Source organism: Cyprinodon tularosa, unplaced genomic scaffold (genome assembly GCF_016077235.1).
Source record: "Cyprinodon tularosa strain WSP-4 unplaced genomic scaffold, ASM1607723v1 ctg304, whole genome shotgun sequence".
NCBI lineage: Eukaryota > Metazoa > Chordata > Actinopteri > Cyprinodontiformes > Cyprinodontidae > Cyprinodon > Cyprinodon tularosa.
Genome location: NW_024039013.1, coordinates 1,335,480 through 1,358,170, shown reverse-complemented (window position 1 = coordinate 1,358,170; position 22,691 = coordinate 1,335,480). Strand labels below are relative to the sequence as shown.

General features: G+C 37.0%; 1 protein-coding gene across 1 annotated transcript in view; it reads right to left on the bottom strand.

The window, feature by feature from the left end:
- The window catches only part of gipc2 (GIPC PDZ domain containing family, member 2), a 26,484-nt gene extending 3,793 nt beyond the window's left edge, over positions 1-22,691 (bottom strand). Inside the window, exons 1-3 of the mRNA XM_038291901.1 lie at positions 22,097-22,691; positions 5,519-5,704; positions 2,586-2,766 (exon numbers count right to left, since the gene is read on the bottom strand). Of these exons, the coding sequence (XP_038147829.1) occupies positions 2,586-2,766; positions 5,519-5,704; positions 22,097-22,372 (643 nt within the window). The 5' untranslated portion in view covers positions 22,373-22,691. The remainder of the gene's footprint in view (positions 1-2,585; positions 2,767-5,518; positions 5,705-22,096) is intronic.

Below are 22,691 nucleotides of genomic sequence, written 5' to 3'. Positions count from 1 at the left end.
CTGAAACAGCTCTGGTGAAAGTCACTAATGATATTCTCATGGCCTCAGATAATGGACTTGTATCTGTGCTCGTCCTGTTGGATCTTAGTGCTGCATTTGATACAGTTGACCATAATATTCTTTTAGAAAGACTTGAATATTTTGTTGGAATTAAAGGAACAGCACTAGACTGGTTTAAATCTTATCTATCTGATCGAATTCAGTTTGTTCATGTTAATGATAGATCTTCAACACGCTCAAAGGTTACCTGTGGAGTACCACAGGGATCAGTGCTAGGACCAATTCTCTTTACTTTATACATGCTCCCAATTGGTAGAATTATTAGACAGCATGGGATTAATTTCCACTGTTATGCTGATGATACCCAGCTATATCTGTCTATAAATCCAGATGAAGCTAACCCATTACATAGATTACAGGCATGTCTTGAAGACATAAAAACCTGGATGACTCTTAACTTTCTGCTTCTGAATGCAGACAAAACAGAAGTTATAGTCTTTGGACCAGAGTCTCTGAAAAAGAAACTGATTAGCCAGTCACTTCATTTGGATGGGATTAAACTGATTTCAGATAATAAAGTAAAAAATCTTGGTGTTGTTTTTGATCAGGACCTGTCATTTAAATCCCACATCAAAGAGGTTTCTAGAATTTCCTTCTTTCATCTGAGGAACATTGCAAAAAATTAGAAATATCCTGTCCAGGGGTGATGCTGAGAAACTAGTCCATGCATTTGTTACTTCAAGGCTGGACTATTGTAATTCTTTACTATCAGGAAGTCCACAAACTGTAGTTAAAAGCCTTCAGCTGATCCAAAATGCTGCAGCCAGAGTTCTAATGAAAATTAAAAAGAGAGATCATATCTCGCCTATCCTGGCTTCTCTTCATTGGCTTCCTGTTAAATCAAGAATAGAATTTAAAATCCTCCTTCTCACATATAAAGCCTTAAATGGCCAAGCTCCATCTTATATCAGAGATCTGATTGTTCCTTATGTTCCTAACAGAGCACTTCGCTCTCAATCTGCAGGTTTACTAGTGGTTCCTAGAATTTCTAAAAGTAGAATGGGAGGCAGATCTTTTAGTTATCAGGCTCCTCTCCTGTGGAACCAACTACCAGTTTTAGTCCGTGAGGCAGACACCCTGTCTACTTTTAAGGCTAGGCTTAAAACTTTCCTTTTTGATAAAGCTTATAGTTAGAGTGGCTCAGGTTATCCTGAGCTATCTCTATAGTTATGCTGCTATAGGCTTAGACTTTTGGAGGACATAGGGACCCCCATTTCATCATTCTGCTTCATTCTCTCTCTGTTCTCCTATTCTGCAGAATCTGTTAGTTCAATCTCTAACCTTCTGCTCTCTCTGCTTTTCCTCAGAGTAGCTTTGCCTCGTCTGTTCCTGTTTGGCTGTGACGTCATCCTGGAAAGAAACATCAGCTGTGCTGCTTCTATCAACACCCTTGTTTATAGATGTTGGAGATCGGCCTGTTTTCCAGTGTGGTCCTGTTTCTCTGACCGTGACTGAGTGGATGTGCTTTCTTCGTCCTCTGGCATGGGAGCTGCCTTGGAGCTCGTCTGCCTGGCTGTGTGTTTCCTGGACGGGGCCGCCTTTTACAGCTGCTTTTTGTATCTCTGCTTCTGTCTCCTTGAACCCCAGTCGGCCTCGGCAGATGGCCGCTCACACTGAGCCTGGTTCTGCTGGAGGTTTCTTCCTGTTAAAAGGGAGTTTTTCCTCTCCACTGTCGCTACAAGCATGCTTAGTGTGGGGGATTGTATTTGAGTCAATGAGTCAATGCAATCAACTGGTTTTCCTTAGATAGAAAACTTTGTATCAATTTGATCTGGTTGAACTGTAAAGTGCCTTGAGATGACATGTGTTGTGAATTTGGCGCTATATAAATAAACTGAATTGAAATTGAATTGAATTGTTTCTGGTTTAGTGGTCCTTAAAATCCTATTTCTAGCCTAAAATACATAATCATGTCTTTGAGGAATCCTTTCTATGACAAAAAAAAAAAAAGGTCATCTAAAATCCCTGCAATTAACAAATTACTTCACAAGGATATATTAGTATTTTTAAAATCTATTAAAATGCAATCCAGATTAAATTAGATACTGTTCTTGAAATATTTGAAGCAAATACAAAAACAATAGTCCATCCAAATCTCTGTCAGCATATTATAACATATCATTTCATATATATATATATATATATATATATATATATATATATATATATATATATATATATATATAAATGTCATTAGTTTGTTTTTTTATGTTATTCAAGTTGAAAACACATAAAATTTTACTTTTTCCCTCACCGATTTGTTGCAACATAACTTAACATCCAAGGGTTAAGATATGGACTTATGTGATGCTTAAATATTACCTAATAAAAGTTTCAAGGAAAGTTAAACCAAACATCAAAAGGATTTCAGTGGAAGGTCTCCGACTTTAAAAAATCTGACTTTTGAAAATACCTGCAGATTACATCTATAGGAGAACTACAACGATACTTAAAACTACAAAAAGTAAGAGACTTTTTTTAAAACAGGCTCCTCTCTCTTTGAATGAATTCTGTTCCAAACTCACCAAATGCCTTCATGGGCTCGACCAGTTTGAGGGTGAAGGTCTTGTCTTTGGGAAGGTCTTTGAGCATCCGGGCGACCTCGTAATGCCGCGTCCCGACAATGTTGCGTCCGTTAATGCACTCTATGTGATCGCCCACACAGATCACCTTCACCTGGTCTGCTACGCTCCCTTCTCTGATTCTCTGCCATGCAGACAAAAGAACAGGAAGTAGAGAGATTAGGAATGAATGTGACTAAAATGCTGGATTTTAGCTATCAGAACAAGGCCAAAATCAAATATAAAGGTTTGATCAACTATGTACAAACCCCTATAGGTTTGGATAAATATATGGAAATGACAATGGTTCTCATCGGAAATTAGCAAACTCTGGAAGCTTGTTGCTATTTGCCAAGCTGGTCGTCTTCTTTTTTAAGTGTAAAATGTAGTGTAGTGTTTTCAATCTAATCCATAAAAGAAAAAAATCAAACAGGTCCAACACTTTATTATCAGATCAAAATGAGGAATAAATAAATGCATATGAGGTATCTGAGCAAACTTTGTGTGAAATTAGTTTTAAACAGAAAAGTAGAAAATCCTTTCTCATATAGACTTTCCAAAGAGAATCCAAATAGCAGTTTCCTTTTAAGACTTTTAAAGAATCCAACATGCTCACATATTTTACTGTTTTTCATATATAAGTGATGAAGATAAAATGAAAAGTCCAGACAACAGAAGCAGATTTACAACATGGCATCTGTTCTGAGATAAATGGAGAACAAGGTTGCAGCGAGGAATTTCAGGTCATCTTCTGGTTTGCACAGAGTAATAAATGGCTTTCAGAGCAGCCAGGCAAACAGGGATAAATTAGAGGCAGGAGGAATGCCGCCTTTACTAACAAACGATGACCTACTGGTCACTTTATCAAGGCTAAACATTTCTACAGGTCTGACACAAAGCTGTTGACCGGTGGGAATCAGAGGCAGACAGTAAAAGCCAGTAAATGTGGATTTTCTTTAAAGCTAGGAGCAAAGTCTCATCATTTAAAGGTGATAAAATAACTTCTAGCCCCATCAGCTACACTACTGTAATACTATACAGTTTTTTTACAGCTTTTATTTCTTGAGGGTGCAAAACAAGTGTTTTTTTATGTAAACAATATGAATACTTATTCAAAGAAAAAAGGGCTCCTAGGGTTGTTAAGGTTTCAGACCCATGAATTTAACCCATCTTTTGGAAATAAATACAAACATCATGGTTAGAGGCTCATGGAACAAGAAACCAATATATGATTTTAACAGCTGCAAATGTCATATATAGTTCTCTAGTTACTACACGGTGAAAAAGAAAACTCCCAGTCCTCCAAGTCTTCCCGTTACAGCATCGGGACATCAGGATGCAGTGTAGCAGAAGCAGCACACGATGGCACATGTGAGCAGGTTGATCTGACAGGATGAAATGACTGAAGGCATTTTAAATCATTACACAAGGTGACATGCCACAATTCATCATGACTCTTGTCATACCTAGGAGTTTGAAAAGCTAGTGTAACTACGGAGTCCCAGAAGGCCAAAACCAGTTAGTCCAGACCAGCAATGTTGTTTTTATCAAATGAGATATGAGCTCAGCTGTAGATTACATTAGTAAATATTTGAGATAAGTATAAAATAAAACAGTAATGTTATATTGGATTAAAGAAAAACAGATGATCGTGATTGTTACACGTAGGATTGTTTGTTCATTTTTAGGAACACCGTAACATACTTGATACTAATGAAAAAGCTCATTTATTTTGTGTTAAGACTGGTGGTGTTAATACTTAATGTTAAAGGTGTTAACATGATTTGTTTGTCATGATAAAGATTGTGCTGTTTTGATTTTGGAGAGGCAGGAAAAGGCTCTTAATTTCAATCAAAATGAAAACTGAATTACGTTTAAAGCTACCAGAAGAGAAAAACAACATTGATAAAATGACTATTCCCTTCTCAATTAGAAACCCTGGAAACAAATGAATAAATAAAAAGTAACTGGGTAACTTTTTAAACCATTTTAAAAAAAAAAATTGTATAACTCTTTCAAAATGAGAAATATGCAGCGTCCCTGTATGAATGTGTGTTAACGATGATGCCGATGACCTGAACGTTATAAAAGCTTGTTCCATATTATGTTGTGATGAATTCAGATACTTCTACATTTTTGTTTTCTTGTGAAATGAAAAAAGTCATGATGAGACAGTGTTTATTTGCAGAACTTTATTCTGTTGCATCACTAGAAAATAAAGAACACAACTAAAACCTAAACTTAATCCAACTTATTGATATCATTTAATTATTTCTAATAAACCTAAATCAAATGAGGGGCTTATTACTGGGCATCTGCTCAGCTGAATTACATACTGTTACATATCTGTTAGTTTCAGGTGTGTTAGAGAAGAGATGCATCTAAAAGTTGCAAGATGGTGGCTCTTAAGGGCTGTACCCCTGCTCTGGAGGGTCCCAACAACACTTTGCAGCATTACAGAGTCATTGGCGTCTAATTTATCCTGTGAAATAACTAAATTAATTTAATGAGTTGTGTTTTATTTGGATACATCAAACCCACAGTGTTTGCAGATTTTCAGTGATGCAATGAGGAACAGTTCTTCAACTAAAGACCGTCTCATCATGATTTTTTTTTTTTATCTCTCATTAAAAAAAGAACATAGAATTATCTAAATTCATACAGTAAGAAGATAATCTGTCAACTGCTAAATTTGGTATCATCAGGTCAGGTCTTTATTTCTCTTCTACAAAAGGTAACTTTAGTAAAGTGTGCAAAATGAACAGACATTTCACCTTTTTCTTCTAAATTAATATAGGAGGATATGTGTGTATAAAACCACCGCTTGCTAAGGTCATTCTAATGCAGCTACTGGAATAAGAAATAAAATGTGAGGAATAAAAATGTTTTCTTCTTACCTTTATAAAAGCAAAGCCAGCTCCATTGTCAGTAATAGTGAGGCCAAGGGCGTCTTCAGACTTGTACACTTCTACCTCCTTTTTGATCCCTCTAACGTGGGCGAAGATAAAATCCTCCAAGCCGATCTGCCCCCCCAGAAGCTTCTCCATGTCAATCTTGTGGGTGTTGAGGGTACAGAACAGGATCTGTAAAGAGACACGTTGCAGATTCAATAGAAGCACTTTACCTTATTTTAAAATGGGCAAAAGTTTATGCAAACCTTATATTCTAAGAGCTTAAAACAATGCAGAAGCTGTAGTAGCTTTCTTTGTCACTGTGCTGGCATCTTTGGAGGGTTTTGCCTTTATTACAACAGTTATATCAGTATTTATGCACCATCCACTAATCCACATAGTCCTCAATGTGTCTGGTCTCTTTATAAAAGCTCTGCTTGTCTGTTATTGCAGCTAAGAGGGAAAACGTCCTTTCCTTCAGTGCTTGAATTGTGAAAATCTGGCTTCACACCTCTGTGACTGAAATATCTTCCCAGGGTGGGAAGAGAGAAATTTGATCAGTGCAAACAAACAAGATACAGAACTTCAGACAGAACCAGTGAAACCCCAGGAGGACGCGTCAAGAGATTGTAAATCATTTATTCTGAGCCAACTTTTCTTAAGGATCAAGTTCTAAATTTTAGTTTGACTTGTTTCTAAACCAACTTTGGGGAAATCTGAGTCTAATAAGTCATGAACTAGATTTATCAAATGATAATTGGATCACTGGTAGGATTTATGGTCTAATTTATGGGTAAAAAGCAAAAAGAGAAAGAGTTTTTTTTTTTATTTCATGGTAGAATGAGCAATGTGCACCAATCAGGCTCTGACAGCAAGGTCTGCATTTCTTGTGTACCAACAGCCGTTGCTCCTGCACACATTAGCTAGCACGGCCTTGTCCGTTGCCTTGGGCTACCAGACTATAAAGAATAGGATTAAAACAGAGGGAGGCCACTGCTGAGAAGGAATCTATAAAGGGAGTGATATAAAAAGAGGGGGAGTGCAGAAGCCTCATCCTTTCTGTGTCATCCCCTACTTGCCTCCACTTACCAGGGTATATACCAGGGTATTACCAAAGAGGCTGTGGGAGGAACAGCAGCAGACGCCTACGCTCTGCTACCAAGGCTGCAAACGGCATTAAAGTCCTTCTCTGCAAGGAGAGCTGCTCATCCCTGCTGAGCTGTGAGCCGTAGCCGCTTCATGTCACACTTTGCAGAAAAAGCCTCTGCTCTAACACTTGACTCACAAGAACAGCCACTGCGCTTCCTACGACCCACGGCACGGACCAAACACCCTGATAACTGCATGGCAGAAGGGCAAATCAGAGGGAGAGTTGTTGCAATCTGTTCAGCAGTAACCCCCCTGAATGCTGAACACATGCAAAGAGAACATATGCAGTCAAATACATTTAAAAGAGAACCTGAAGTAGCTGATGGTGAATAAATAAATGCAGCTTGGTCGCTTACATCTCATCCCGTTTAAATTTTGTCTCTCAAATCAATTCCATGTCATACCCAGACATGTTACCATGGCAGCACTAAATGTAAACAAGTTGTACACAGAGCCACGCATACGGGCTGTCTTTTTAACAGAAAGTTTCTCTAATCTATGGTACAAAGGTGAATTTAAGCTGTGAAGGAAACAAACAAAAACCATCCTGACACTCCTTAGCATGATCATTTGCGTGTGTCAGCAGAGGCAAATCATCTGTGAGTTCGTCCTCTTTCGTTTTCTTAGTTTCAGCCATGGATTCACAATATAAGAAAGACCTGCAAAGACGATATTACAGTTAACAATCATCTACGGAGTCATGTAATTAGATCATAAAATGCTCGAATCACATCAGCTGTAGATTTCCCTCACTTCTTTCTTCCTTGTCTGCTATTACAATACTTCAAAATCTCACTTTTTTTTTACTTTGGTGAACAATGATTAATATAAGCAACTACAAGCAGGAAACTAGAAAGCTATTACCTTAGATTACGTAACTCTGACTTCTCAGAACTGAGTTTCAAAGTAAATCTAACACCCTTAGGCACGGGTCAGTAAACTGCCTTAAGTAAAACTACAAAAAAAAAACTAAGTCAAAAGTGAGTCGTTTTGCCAAAAACGCTTTTATTTTCTAAAAAAGCCACAATTACAAGAGAGGAAAAGCTGATAAAAGTCGGTATGTTTTATCAGACAGTGCTCTTGATTGTTAAAAACACACTATGAATTTCTGGGAACATATTGTGAGAACAACCAGAGCGTTTTAACCCAAGATCGACCAGCATATATCCTGCAGAAACTCTTTCTGGCTCCTCAGACAAACAGACAGATACACATCAAATCACTGGAACAGCACTGGAGAGGGACAAACGTTGCTAAGGTAACACTGAAGTAAAGTCATTTAACTTGTTTTATTCACCTTTGACTCAACTATCACACGCGTAGCACAGGGGTCTGCAACCTGTGGCTCCAGGGCCGCAAGTGGCTCTTTGTAACCTCTTAATAGTGGCCTAAAGTGATATAAAGAACCAAATAGTGTATAATAACATATACCAGTATTGGAAACTTTGGAGACCCTGCCTCTCGCCCATTGACTGCTGGAGATGGACACCAGCACCCCTCGCGACCCCACTCAGGACAAGCGTGTAAGAAAATGGATGGATGGATGGATGGATGGATGGATGGATGGATGGATGGATGGATGGATGGATGGATGGATGGATGGATGGATGGATGGATGGATGGATGGATGGATGGATGGATGGATGGATGGATGGATGGAAACTTTAGAGGGCTTTGGAACAAGAGTTGGTATTATTTATATATACTTTTCTTGTTTTTATTTGTTTTTTTTGTTGTTGTTTTTTTACAACAAATAATATCCGACAGAAGGAAATCCATGCTTCATCTTTATAAAACATTTCATGTCTTTCTAAAGATACAAATAAACTGTTGGTTGTTGAAAATTTGAACAGATTTCTAAATGCTAATATTTTACAAAAATAACCTTTTTTTTTAAAGGTTATATATTATTTGTTGATTTAAACGACTTTGATTCAGTCAGACTCAGGGCAAAAAGGCCATTTGATTTTAAAGGTTGGAAACCCCAGACCTAGCAGATTCAGATTTTAAGCTTTCATTTAACAAAGAGAGGAGGGAAACTTTCAGTAAGAATTCATTTTGAAAGAAGTAATTTTTTTGTTATTCTACACTTCTCAATCTAACAAAAACATCGATATTGGCAAAATAAAAATAAAGTATTTTTGATTGTTGTACAGTTTATTGCATCTTTCTAAAAATCTTTCTTTATTTGCAGTCAGCTGCCTGAGGTTAGAAGGTCCATTACCATCACCCTAATCTTTACCTCTCACATTCTCTATTAAAATAAAGTTGCTGTTCTGGCTGAGGCATTTTAAAATATTACATAAGTCAAAAGAAATTCAATAAAGCCTAAATCTTCCAGGTGTACGAATAATTGGCTAAATGAACATGGTGCTGTTGCTTCGGACTTTACATTTACAAATTTCAGAAAACAAACTAAAGCATATCTGATTTGCAAATAGTTTATAGAAAATTGTACCCTATATTTGATTTCCAAATACAGAAGCTAATTGGTTAATTAAATCAAATTGAACAAATACTTAATACTAAATTTAGATTTTTTTTTTTATGAGAAAATAAAGAAGGAATAAAGAAATCCAAATCGGGGTTATATGTGCATTTAAACCCAAGTTATAGTCTTGATAACAGCAATCCACACTTCTAAGAAGGGCCAGCTAAATCCCGGCACTAAGTGAGCTGAAATAAGAAGAACAAACATAATGATCTCTTCTCTTCTGTTCCCTTAAGTGCAGAAAATAGAAAAAAAGTAATTTGTGAACAAATGTTGCAAGAGTGATATAACATGTACAATCAGAGAAACTCTCTTCTTCTAATCTCTGCCCACACACGTCCTTTTGGATCACGTTTCCTACCGCTGAAGACGGGTAAAACTAGATAAACAAACCGCCTACTTTCTCCTCCCTCTTAAATATACTCTGCACTTAAACTAACCTCAATCTTAAGAAACCTGTTTCTTGGGCAGCTGAAATAGAATGAATGAGAACCAGAAGGATCAACAGGAAGTCTGAGCTATTAGCAGGAAATATTACTAACAGGAGGTAAAGTTCAATACTTCTAACAATTTGAGATTTTATCACACCATTTATAGACACATCATCCTCTTTCTAAGACCTCCAATTACTCTGTTCACTCTTGGTGGGACAAACTGGAAACGCCACACAGCATTATTGCTTCCGTATAGCTTTTCTGCCTGTTTTTAGGGAGACTTTTGAAACAAGGGTTAAAAACAGAGATTAATGTTGAACTCATCGAGAGGTCAAGTGCTTTTTAGAGAGAATAAATGATAAATGGTTTATGAATGCTGGATGCTTTTTGCATTTTTACAAAATAATGTGATCCGTTTCTAACCACATTATTCATTATTCATAATGACTGCTCTCAGTCAGACACTGTATGGCCATGCAGGTAAAGGCTTGCATGAATACCTTTAGAAATTAATTAAATGCAAAATCAATACTCATAAACAAGCCAACTAAGATTGTTGCGCAGACTTGACCTCTCTTCTCCTGATGTAACATAAAAAATAATCAACTTTTTCGAAATTTTAAGACCTACTTTTATGCATGCAATACAGTAATATAGCGCTGCACCTAATCAGACATTATCGTTGACAAGTTGTAAACACCAATTATCACCCCTTGTCAATTTAGAAGAAAGATAAAAGAATGAAGCTAAATAAGTAACAACTCTTTCAAACTTCTGTGTTAAGCATGGTGGTGGCAGCGCCATGCTATGAGGCTATTTTCGGTCAGTTATACTATGGATTTACACAAACTAAGCAGAATAATAAATGGGGAATTTAAAGGTATTGTAGAGGATTTTCTTGATTTTTTTAAAAGAGCTGCCCTCTCCACTTAAAAAAAAAAAAACGTGTGAGAGTGTGCACGAGCCCATTTCTCCTCGTGCACGCTCTGTTTAAAAGTTGCTGTTCTCATAGCTCATACAAGCTTACTGTGTCCGAACGTCCACCCTAACCCCTGAATCCATCAATAACTCTGTATATAGAAGCGGGTATTATATAGTGGACTTTATAGCAAACTCAGTTAACTGACCATTCCGACAGATGATCTCTGCTTTTTGCTCCGTTGGTCACTTAACTCCTCCTCCACTTCGCGGTGCCTGCGTCATCTCCGTTATTAGTTAGCCTGTGACAACAAATCCCATAATACTTTGCGAGGAGAGCTCTCCGGGCCACGCATTCCGGGATACATCTGCCTCTTCTGAGGTCTTTCTTTTCTTCGCATGCACTTCGTAAACACTTTTTCTCTCACGACACTCAGCCATTTTTAAAGTATCATAGGGAAAAAGTTAGCTTCAATGACTATCTAAAATCGCAGCTCACCACAGATATACAAAGTGCACATGCTCAGAAAAAGATAGCATGTAGAACGGCCTTATGTAAACATATCACCAGAATGTTTGACAATTAGGAGTACCACTTATTTTCATGATCCACCTGGAAATAAAAGATTGCCCTCTATACCTTTAACACTGATATTTAGAAAGAGCAGCAGGTGTCCAAACAATGATCACAGAGACATGACAGAACTGGCTGTGGAATGCATGAAGAAGACTAACACCAAGCTTCAGGAATTATTTTTGCCCAACATTAACCCAACTAGAACTGGCCGATAGTTATATAGAATGTGGGTCTTTTCCAGGACACCATACAATAATTAATTCTACAGGTTATCCTAAAAATAAAAGGTCAAAGATGCTAGAGGTTAGCTGAGGGATAAAAAAAAAAAAAAAAAGAAGAAGAAGAAGCGACTTGTTAAGGGAGATCAAAACCATCATTAGTGGTGGTTTAAGTAAAGTTCATGCATGCATCTCAGGAAATATCTGCAATGAATTTGCTAATGTTTCAAATTTAAATATTGAGGCTCTACAGTTGAGTCTGAAATCATTAATACCACCTTAAGGATTAATGCTTAATTTGAAAAAAAGAGACTCTCGTCGGAAATATAATTTGTTTCATGGAAGCAAAGAAACTACATACATTATGATCTATGTTTTTATTTAATAAATGTAACAGCAGTTTATATTTTTTTATACCATTCTAAATAACATTTGTATTGATATTACAGCAACAAATCCCTTTTTTGACTACTAACCAACCTTAGGAGGAATTCATTTAACTTTTGTCATGAGTTTTAGGTTCAGGTAATAGATCTAACCTCCTGAACCTAAGAATGCAACCTCTCTCCATATGAAAAAATACTGAAGCCCTGTGAATTTATGCTCTGGTTAGTTTTAATATTTAACAGGCTGTTTTTAGGAGCTGTGTCTCTTCTTTTCACCTGGAAAAAATGTTTGTCAGCGTAGAGGACTGGCTAATCATTTGCCCAAACTGCGGATGTGACAGATGAACAGGGATGACAATAAGTGCTTTACTTAAAATGAGCTTGACACCGTTCCTGGTTAATTTAAACAACAAATTAGTCAGTTTTTAATGGCTTCAGCGTTACTTTAACAAAAGCATATACACCATCTACAGTGGCCAAGATAGAGACACTAGTAGCAAAAAGAAAAACTAAAGGATAAACCATCTAATTTTTTATTTATAATGAAAATCGAGAGAGAAAAAAAAAGTTATTATCCCATTGAGGGCATCAAAGCAAATTAAGTTAGTTAGATTTCTATTAACCTCAGTAAAGTATTAAAGCTTCTCATCAATTAGGTTATAAGCAAAGCTATTTGTTTTTTTTTCTTTCAGTTCCGATGCATTTAATGACCAAAGAAGAATAAGCTGGATTCTGATCTGTAACCGGTAAAATAATACCTTCCTCTACTTTTCATGCCTAGTTTCTCATAACATGTGCAAAGGTTCAAAGAAGCCACGTAGCGAGAGGATAGATAAAGGCAAGACAACTAGGCCAGTTAATAACAAACTGACATAACAGCTGTTTTATCCAAGACAGAAAATTATACAACTTGTATTTGCTCATGACAAAGCATTTGACATAAATATTAATGAACTGAGCATTCATTATAGAAACACATTTTGGCATGGGAATGTTCACATTACTACCATTAAATAGCAGCAATTTCAAAACAATCATGTTTTTTCTTTTTACATGAGGAGTGTAGAGTAAGAAAATCTGATTAAGGGCGACTAACCTGAGCGTATCTTTTACATTAAAGCACACACAGCTCAAACATATGTCCAGGAAGACTCAAATATTCATATAATGGTGAAGAAGGTCATTAGTAACTCTAAGAATAATAAAACATCATTAACTAAACTGTGGTTTTACTCACTTATTTGAAAATAAGTGAGTAATTTTAGTTTTGCCTAAATAGACTTCCTGTTTATTTACACTTCAGGAGGCTGGTTAATGCAAAAAAAAAGGTCGACGCCCAAATGGGATTGTTCAGACTAATCCCCACAACCCCCAGTTAAGAAACGTCTGGCTGGGTGGGTGCATGCACGCAGAGCAATGTGAACTCTACAAAACAGACCAAGCGGCAGGGCTCTTTCTAGCAATCAGAAATTCAAATGACAGGCAAATGGTTGCATGCTTACAGGTAACCAGGCTTACAGGAGGCAAAGTCCAGGAGCCACACCTTAAATTCCCCTGCTATAAGGCTAACAAGCAGACTTTGACCTGAGCACCACTCCAGAGTATAAAAACAACTTATTCTGTAACACAAAACTTTAGCAGCATTTGCAATATGCATTTGCAGTTCACAGCTTTGGTATGAGTCTTAGGGTTTTAAACAATGAAAAATAGTTTTGTTTTTTTTTAAAGCCGTCATCAGGTTTAGAAATACATATATTTCAATTTATCTGACATGACTGATTTTTCAGATGAGTTTGAGGTTTTTATAATCATTAAGTTATAAAAACTCAAACCGACAAAAAGCACATCAAAACCATTAAGTGAGGGCAGTTTAAGTTAAAATATAAATAATGACAACAATAATAACAACAACAGCACACAAATTGTTCTTAAATTGGCTGAGATAAAAAAAGACGCTGCAGCTAGTAAATAGCAACAGTATGTCATATTATTTACTACAATCGCAGTGCTTTAATTAAAAATAAAGGGTGGCGGCTAACACAGCGTTAAAAAGTGTTAGTCCTAAACTACCAATCAGAGTTAAGTCCCAAAATTCAATGCAAAACTTAATGAAGCTTTGGAAAAATTTAAAATTTTACAATACATTTTTCATAAGGTATACATAGTAGCTCTGAGAAGAACTATGCTGTTAAATTGATAAAATATAAAATTTACTCATCTCATCTTTCCTGCTAGGAACCCATCAGCATCCTACAGTACATCTGGACTTTGATAACATTAACCATCGTACTTTGACAAGGATCTTAAAATCACTAACATAATGAGGAAATCTACTGTCTACATAGAGGGAACCCCAGAGGTGTTGAGACAGCATGTAGTTCTGCACCCTATCCTCATTACTTCATCCAGTAAAACCAATCGTATGATGGAAATCTTCATTCATCTTTGACTTTCTGGCATACAGGTTAATTTTTCCACTAAAACTGGCATCTGGGACCGTTTTCCATCCAACTCAACAGAAACCCAGAGATGTAACCCTAGATTATCATGCTGGCACCACCTTATTTCACAGCACCAGTTCATTTATTTTGATAACATCAAGTAAATTTTCACCAAATTTTCATTTTTTAGGTTTATTGAATGACATATATTGTTTTTAGAAGATTTTAACTAGGCCTTGATATCTTCTTTGAATGAAAAGGCTTCTGTATTAAGAGTCTTACTCCAATTTCCAGACATGGAAAACACACGCAGAGACCTCTGCTTTTTAAACACCACTCATGCCCAATTTAATTATTTAGAATTGTCTTTACTATACAATATAGATGGTTTGAGAAAATAGTGAAATAAGCCATTTACATTCAAGGAGCGAAACTAACTCTTAGAGGAGATGGAGGTGTAACTTTAAAAAAATATATAAGTTCTGTATTCAGCCTGATGCCAAGTTGGTTTCACACCTTCCTGCAGGAAACCAAATCATCTCTGTCACCAAAGCCAACGATGTCTTGATGTTTAGGGAACTCTAACCTTTTTGTGAATTCAGATATAAAGAATAGCTCTTTTCAAATAGCTTAAGGCTTGGAGCTTCTCCCTCACAAGCTCTGAAATGAGACAAACCCATCAGGTAAAGAGCAAAATATCTTCAACGACATGAACTGAAATTCAGATATTTTTTAACCTTCTTTTTTAAAAATTATCAGAAGAAAAAAACAACCATTTCTAATAAATCAATCAGCTTTTTTCCATCTGTCATTATTTACATTACAGCAAGTTGTTTGCAATTACCACTGACCAAATATAAAACCACAAAAAATATTTGCATTTTATCCAATATTTATTGATACTTTTTTTATATCCAGCTGGAATTTATATTAGTGAATTCATTAATAACTATACTATAAACAAAAAGATACCATAATCTTTGTATTCTCCATCTTTTGTTACTCTGCTACGAAAGCCCAAAAGTATGACAAGAACAGATGTCATAGCCCATAATGTCTGATGCTCATTGTCGAACCGTCATTTCATTCAGATTTGAGTGCAGACTGTCTTTGACAGCAGTGCATAACATCTAAATAGCTAAAGCCTTGAATGTGTTTGACAATGAATATATTTTTACCCAGTTTACCTCCTTCACATTGCCACCTCCTCCCGCTCCCTTAGATCCTCCTCCTCCATCCACCTCACTGTACCCCCAGCTCGACTTGTCACCATGGGGAGCAGAGCCTTCAGCCGCTCTGCTCCCCAGCTCTGGAACTCACTTCCTCCTGACCTCCGCAGTATTGACTCTCTCCCCTTATTCAAAGCCAGACTCAAAACCCATCTGTTCCAGCTCGCTTATCTGTGAATATAGTGCTCTTTTCCCTATCCATGATTGTTTTTTTTTGTTTTTTATGTTCCTGTATCTGTATTTTGTATTTTCATCTCTTTTTATTTATCTTTTTGTATTATTTGTAAAGTGACCTTCAGTGTCAAGAAAGGCGCTGTTAAATAAAATGTATTATTATTATTATTATTTTTAGTTTAAATAAATCCCAACTAAATCCATGCGATTGAGAAAATCATTTGAACCAATAAAAATCATGTTAAGTACATTCATTTTTATTACTTTTTTAATGTATATGTTACCAGGCATTTGATTTAAAATTCTAGCATTCAAAGATAATATTCATATTTTTTATAAATTAATAATAAAAAAGTAGCATGCATTTGGATTAAGGTATTTTACGACCCAGATTCAAATGCATAATGTAATAAAGCTGAATGAATGTTAATATTTTTTCATATTTAATTTAAGTGCTACATAACGAATAGGGCTGCAACTTATGATTCAGTCCCGGCCCGGGGTTTTTCTGGATGGAGTTTACATATTCTCTCCGAGCATGCATGGGTTCTCTCCAGGAACTCCAGCTTCCTCCCACAGTCCAAAAACATGACTGTTAGGTAAATTGGTTTCTATAAATTCTCCTTAGGTGTGAGTGTGTGCCTCATTGTTTTTTTGTCCTGTTTGTCTCTGTGTTGCCCTGCTTCGGACTGGTGACCTCTCCAGGGTGGACCCCGCCTCTCGCCTGTAGACAGCTGGAGATAGGCACCAGTACCCCTTGCAACCCCGCTAAGGATAAGCATGTAAGAGGGATGGATGAATGGAAACTAAAACTTTTCCACTTAAGAAGATCTGGATAGAGCATATTGACTGATGAAACCGTTTTGGATTTTTTTCTTAAATGCAAAATGTTTACTTTTTGGTATAATTACTTCTCTAAGTAGGGTTGCTCCGTCAGCTAAAGGCATGTTTTATAGTCTACACTCCATTTAACAATTACTTGATTACTAAATTAATTGACGATTGTTGAAACAATCAATTAGTCATGATTAATCTGATTAATTGTTTCAGCCCTAATAACAAATTTTAAATTTTTAATTCCCTACATGTTAAATATTTATATATAAATGAATTACTGCAAAATTAAGTTAGTGGTCTGTAGTAATTTCTGTGGCATTTGTATAATTAAAAAAGAGAAGCCCAGTTCTCTCTGCAACTTCAAATCAGGAAGGATGGGTGAACATGCCAGTTGTTAAGCTAGATTAGCTTTTAAAAAGTCAAAAATATGGCTTAAAAAAGAACAGATACTCATCAAAATAAGAGAAAAGGAATACATATACAAGATTGACAACAAAGAAGCTTGCAGAAGCTGCTCAATGAATAGTAAAGAGGATTGTAAAAGAAATAAAAACATCTTAGATGCCTTTTGGCAGAGTTCTGCAAAAAAAATTTCAAATGTTGGATTATTAAATCACATCATGGTCAAGTAAATATATAAGGCAGTCTAAACCACATTCATAATTATACCTGAACAGTTTGACCTCAATAAGGGAAACATTAAGCTTAAAATGTTCTGTCCATCCAGAAGTTCTGTTCAAATACAGATAGGCTGAATGTTGTCGGTGTTTATGAAGGGAGGAGGCTCAGTGGGCAGAGCTGCTTCTCTGGGTCCTCTGGGATGCTACTGTGACAAGTTATCTGATTATGTTTCAGGCCGGCCCCACTGAGCCGGACATAGGAGACTTCCTGTGGTAAAATCTGTGCAAGCATGATCAGATATTTCCACTTTTGTCGAAAGCTTAGAAAGTATCCAATTTTTTTTTTTTTTAAAGTGGGTGTGCTACCATAGGTAAAGGAGCTGAAACAACAGTTTTAATCAACAGCATAAGTTGCTTTTGAAAAAGAAATAATTACTAAAAAAGCTGTTTAGGTTTTCAGGTTTAGATTTCTTACATGTAATTACAACACACAGATTTTGTTAAATTCTTTGCTAGAGTTATACAAAAATTGGCTCTTTGGTTAGAACAGCAGCTTGTTGCAGCACTGACATAATTAACTAATGGAACTGATCCCATGCTGAGATTTGAACTATTTGTACTCTCCTACCTGCTGGGCAAGTCTTAAGACATTAATTGAGCTTTTAAAAAAAATAAAGGGAAGGGAACCCTCAAATAACACATGTGAATGAATGAAATATTCCCATGGAATACTTTGCTCTGTACAAAGTTGAATGTGCTGACAACAAAATCACGCAAAAAGCCATCAATGGAAATCAAATTTACCTACCAATGGAGGCCTGGATTTGGAGTCTCAAGCAAACCTACAGCGGACAAACAGGCTGATCCAACTTTGATGTAAAGTCTTAAATAGATTAAAATGAGGGTCGGTCTTGTATGTTGCCTCCACGTGCCTGTATGACCTCCCTATAGCACCTGGGCATGCTCCTGATGAGGTGGACGATGGTGTCCTGAGGGGTCTTCTCCCAGACCAGGACTAAAGCAACCGCTAACTCCTTCACAGTCTGTGGTGCAAGGTGACATTGTTGGATGGGTCGAGGCATGATGTCCCAGATGTGCTCAATCAGATTCATGTCTGTGGAACAGTGGACAAGTCCTTAGCTTCAATACCTTCATCTTGCAGGATCTGATGATGCACTCCAGCATCATGAGGTCTACCATTGTCCTGCATTAGGAGGAACCCAGGGCCAACTGCATCAGTATATAATGTCACAAGTGGTCTGAGGATCTCATCTCAGTACCTAATGGCAGTCATAATACGTCTGGAGAGTACATTGAGTGCTGGCCTCCAAAGAAATGCCACACCACACCATTACTGACCCACTGCCAAACCGGTCATGCTGAAGAATTTTGCAGGCAGCAGATCGCTCTCCACTGGGTCTCCAGACTCTGTCAGGTCTGTCACATGTGTTCAGTGGAAATCAGCTTTCATTTGCCAGTCCAGGTGTTCTCTAGGAAATGCTAAGCATCATGCACGGTATTGGGCTCTGAGAACAACCCCCATCTGTAGACGCCGGGCCCTCATACCATCCTCATGGAGCCAGTTTCTAGCCGTTTGTGCAGACACATTCACATGTGTGGCCTGTTGGATTTCCTTTCCAGGGCTCTGGCAGTGCTGCTCCTGTTTGTTATTGTTCAAATGGTGGAGATAGCTGTCCTGCTGAGTTGTTGGCCTCCTACGGCCTCCTTTATGTCACCTTTATGGTGTACTGGCCTGTCTCCTGGTAGCGCCTCCAGCCTATGGATACTACGCTGACAGACACAGCAAACCTTCTTGCCACAGCTCGCATTGAAGCGCCATCCTGGGTCAGCCACAGTACCTTGGGCCTTTGTGTGGGTTGTAGAGTCCGTTTCATGCTACCACAAGTGTGAAAGCAACACCAACATTCGAAAGTGGCCAAAACATCAGCCAGAAAGCGTAGGTACTGAGAATGGGTCTGTGGTCCCCAACTTCAGAACCACTCCTTCATTGAGTGTGCCGTGCTTATTACCAATAAGTTCCATCCATTATCATTCAACAGACGCTGATTCAGCTGGATCCCTTCTGCCTCCCGACACCTGCTCTGGGTCAAGGTGACATCCAAGCACAAGAGGTAGCTTGTTTCTCAAGCAAGCATCCAAATCATCGTGAAAATCGTGAAACTTCACCTGAAGAAAATTAATAAGGTCAAAGCGAAAGTCTGTGAGGTTACCTGACAAGGGTTGGTGAGAAGGGAGGTTAGATCTGAATAACTGTCCATGAAAAAGGTGGCATATATTGTCAAATAAGATGCTACTTTTTTATAAAAATCTACTAAAAAAGACTGAAACCTGATGCTTAATTGTACTTTTATTAATACCTCTATTTTCAAATAATTTTTTTTAGGAAATTTGCCAAAATAGAACTATTCACATGAAAAAAAAGCAGTTTTGGCTTTAGTCCTCTGATGCAACATGTTCTAAGTCTTTTGTCACAGTGAGATAAACAATCTGAGAAGCTTCAGTAAAACTAGTTCAGACAGGAAAAGCCTAATGAGCGTGACAAAACAAAACTGCCAGTGTCCCACTCAGATAGAAAAGAGTTGGGTTCATTAGGAATACATTTTAACTAGTGATGACTGCAAAGAGAAAGGTCTAATCTAGAGATTTAACTATGTTGCATGATTCAATGTAAACCAGAGAAAAAGAATGATTGAATGAAACAACCACTGAGGTTTTCATGGGTTTCCCGCTCAGAAATTTCAGACGACAAACGATGCCACCCATGATTCTCTTTCAAAAGAAGAGCTTAGACAGTCTGGACTTGAAGGAAAGACACAGAACATGCCTTTGTTTCCAGAACCACCAGGTACAGCTGGCAGGTTTTTATACCCCCAGTGGAATCTGATGCTCAATGAACATGATAAACTGCTACTAAATATAGAAGCACGTTATTATGGCAGGTATCCGATGACAGCATATGAAGCAGGACAAAGATCCCTCTCAGTAATGAAGGTGTAAAAGGTGAAAGGAGCCAAAAAGAGCTGACAGGGCGTGTCGCCGAAGACATGACACAAAGCTGACTTTTAAAGTTCACCAAGGGGGGGGGGGGGGGTTCTGGTAAGAGCGCCATATAAAACTAAATACATTCCTTCCTGCAATATCAGCGTAAAAGTACTAGGAACATTCTTACAAACGGTAAAAAAAAACTAAAAAAAAAAAAAAACTACGTAAACATTCCTGTTAAGATGAGTAAAAACATAAAAAAGCACATCACTTTTATAATTCAAAGTGGAAGGGAAACTATTTGTTTGTACAATTCCAGTAATCTAATAAAGTGTTCTCAGAGGAGGATCCTCTGGATTAGAGTTAGAAATACATTATTTAATCAAATAACATCTCCAAAAATCTAAATTTATTATTCAAAAATTGAAAAAGCTGAACATCTTACAAAACTAAGATTTCAATAAAGGGTTAGGCAAAATATCAATCATATGTTTATGTTTCTTTAAACATTAACAATCCTACTAAACTGCAAATACTCAGCCTACAACAAAGAATGGACATTTTTTGCTGTGGCAGTGTAAACAAATGAAGCAGTGAAGAGGGAGACATGTAAAACACATACAGACAGGCTGCTAAATGTTGCCACCAAAAAAATCTTTTTCATATGAATTTTAGTTAAAAAGGCATTAACAAAATTATTTGCAAACAACATTTGGCAAAACCAGGTAAATATAAATAACTGTCAAGGAATGGCCTGAGTTCCAAATGGGGATGACCCTTTGAGCCGGTAGAAACTGGAAGTAATTGAAAATGAAAATGTTATTTAAAAAAAATAAATGATTTATGAGATTTAGTTTGATTTTGTTTGTATGTTTTTGCTATATATTTTTTTTTATATATAATTATCAGAAATACCTGACATCTAGGAAAAATAAACAGATGTGGAATTAATGAATAAAATGTCTAACATTTAAAAAGGTTAGAATAAAATGACATAGGAGGTAAATTACCCTTGCTGCAATACCAGCTTTAATTTTTCTTTGAGCTAAAACCTAAACTAAATATTCTAAAAGTCATTTTAATTCAATAATTAGGTGTAGGTCTAAGGTAGGTTTGAAAGCAATACTTTTTTTTGTCCAAGTAGAGAAATAGTAAAGCTTAATAGGTGTGACAGAGGTGAAACCTAATCCAATAGTATTATAGGTCAATTAGCACAATAATATGCTAATAACTTAGTTGGCACCTTGATCATTTTTAAGCTGTATAGCAACAGAATCACAACTTAATTATATATAAATGGCAAAAATACATAAAGGACAATAATTTAAAACCTAATCAATGAAAATACTTCTTAATGCATCTAAAAAAGATCTGAAAGATAACCTCAAGATCATTAATTCCACTTTTAGCACTTCAAAACAAGTGCATTTTTCTACTTATTAACATAATTTTCAGCTCATAGGCTTAAACGATAATTGATCCTAATATGAAGTTTAATGAACAGTTACCATGAACAAAAGAAAACAGCTACAGAAATGAAGGGATTCCAATTCTTATTCCTCATTTATGCATCAAAACACAACACAAAGTTTATCCAAAACAATCCTGAAAGCTGTTTAAACACTAAAAAACTACAAATAAAATACTTGTATTTTAGATTTTAGTATATTTAATAAATGCACCAATACATCTGCAAGAGATCAGACTAAATATGTTTTTAGTAGGACCAAATTTCAAGAGGTCAAAGAAAATAAAGTGAACACTGACCCCTTATTTTATTGTTGGAGGTTTAAAAATGACTTCTAGGGGGGTATGATGGAGTTGATAATTAATATAGAAAAACCAGTAAATCATTAAGTAAATAAAAACACAATGAAAAATCTAAAAAGCATAATAGGTTAGATCTCATTTGCATAAAACAAGCCGTTTTCAGCCATATGTTTGCAATAAGACACAGACTTTTAAATTAAATATATTAAAATTTTAGATAAACTTTAAGGGCCTTTTTTTTATCTAAACACCTCAACGCAACACTAAAAATCCCCAAACTAATTGACTCTGCTGCTGTTTTCATAACACCAGGTGAGTTAGTGTTATTAGTTTTTACCTCAGGTGGGCTGATATTGAACGCCTCTGCTATCTTTGCGTAAAGCTCCTTGACGTTGGTGAATCCCTCGATCCTCCCGGTGGGGCTGCCGTGCGCTAGCTGCGTGTGGAACACCAGCTTGGGCCGCAGGTTGGCAGGTGGAGGCGGGAGCCCCGCTCCGTTCACGGCGGATTTCCCCAGGCTGCCGGCACCTGCGTGTCCGCCGCTCACCTCCTCGTTTTCCACCAAGTGTTCCTTCGTCGCCTTGTTTTTCTTCTTCCACGGTCCGTAAGGCATGGTTGTGTAGTTGTTTCGAGCGAAGACACCGGAGAGGAGGCTGACCTGTTGCGCTCTATTTCGTCCTTATTTACTTCCTCCTTTCCTCCTTAGTATCCTTCTTTTCTTCCGCAAACGCTCTTCCTCTCCTTCACCTGCTCGCGCACAGTCAAGTTCAGACTTTTTTTCCCTCCCTTTAAAGTTATGTGACGGTTTGTAAATGACTCACACAATTCCAACAGGTAGGATGGGATAAAATGAAGCAGTGGACTGCTGCCCAGTCCTCTGCCAACAATAGCTCCTCTGTTTGTGCATCAGCGTGTTGTGAGACGCAGGCGCA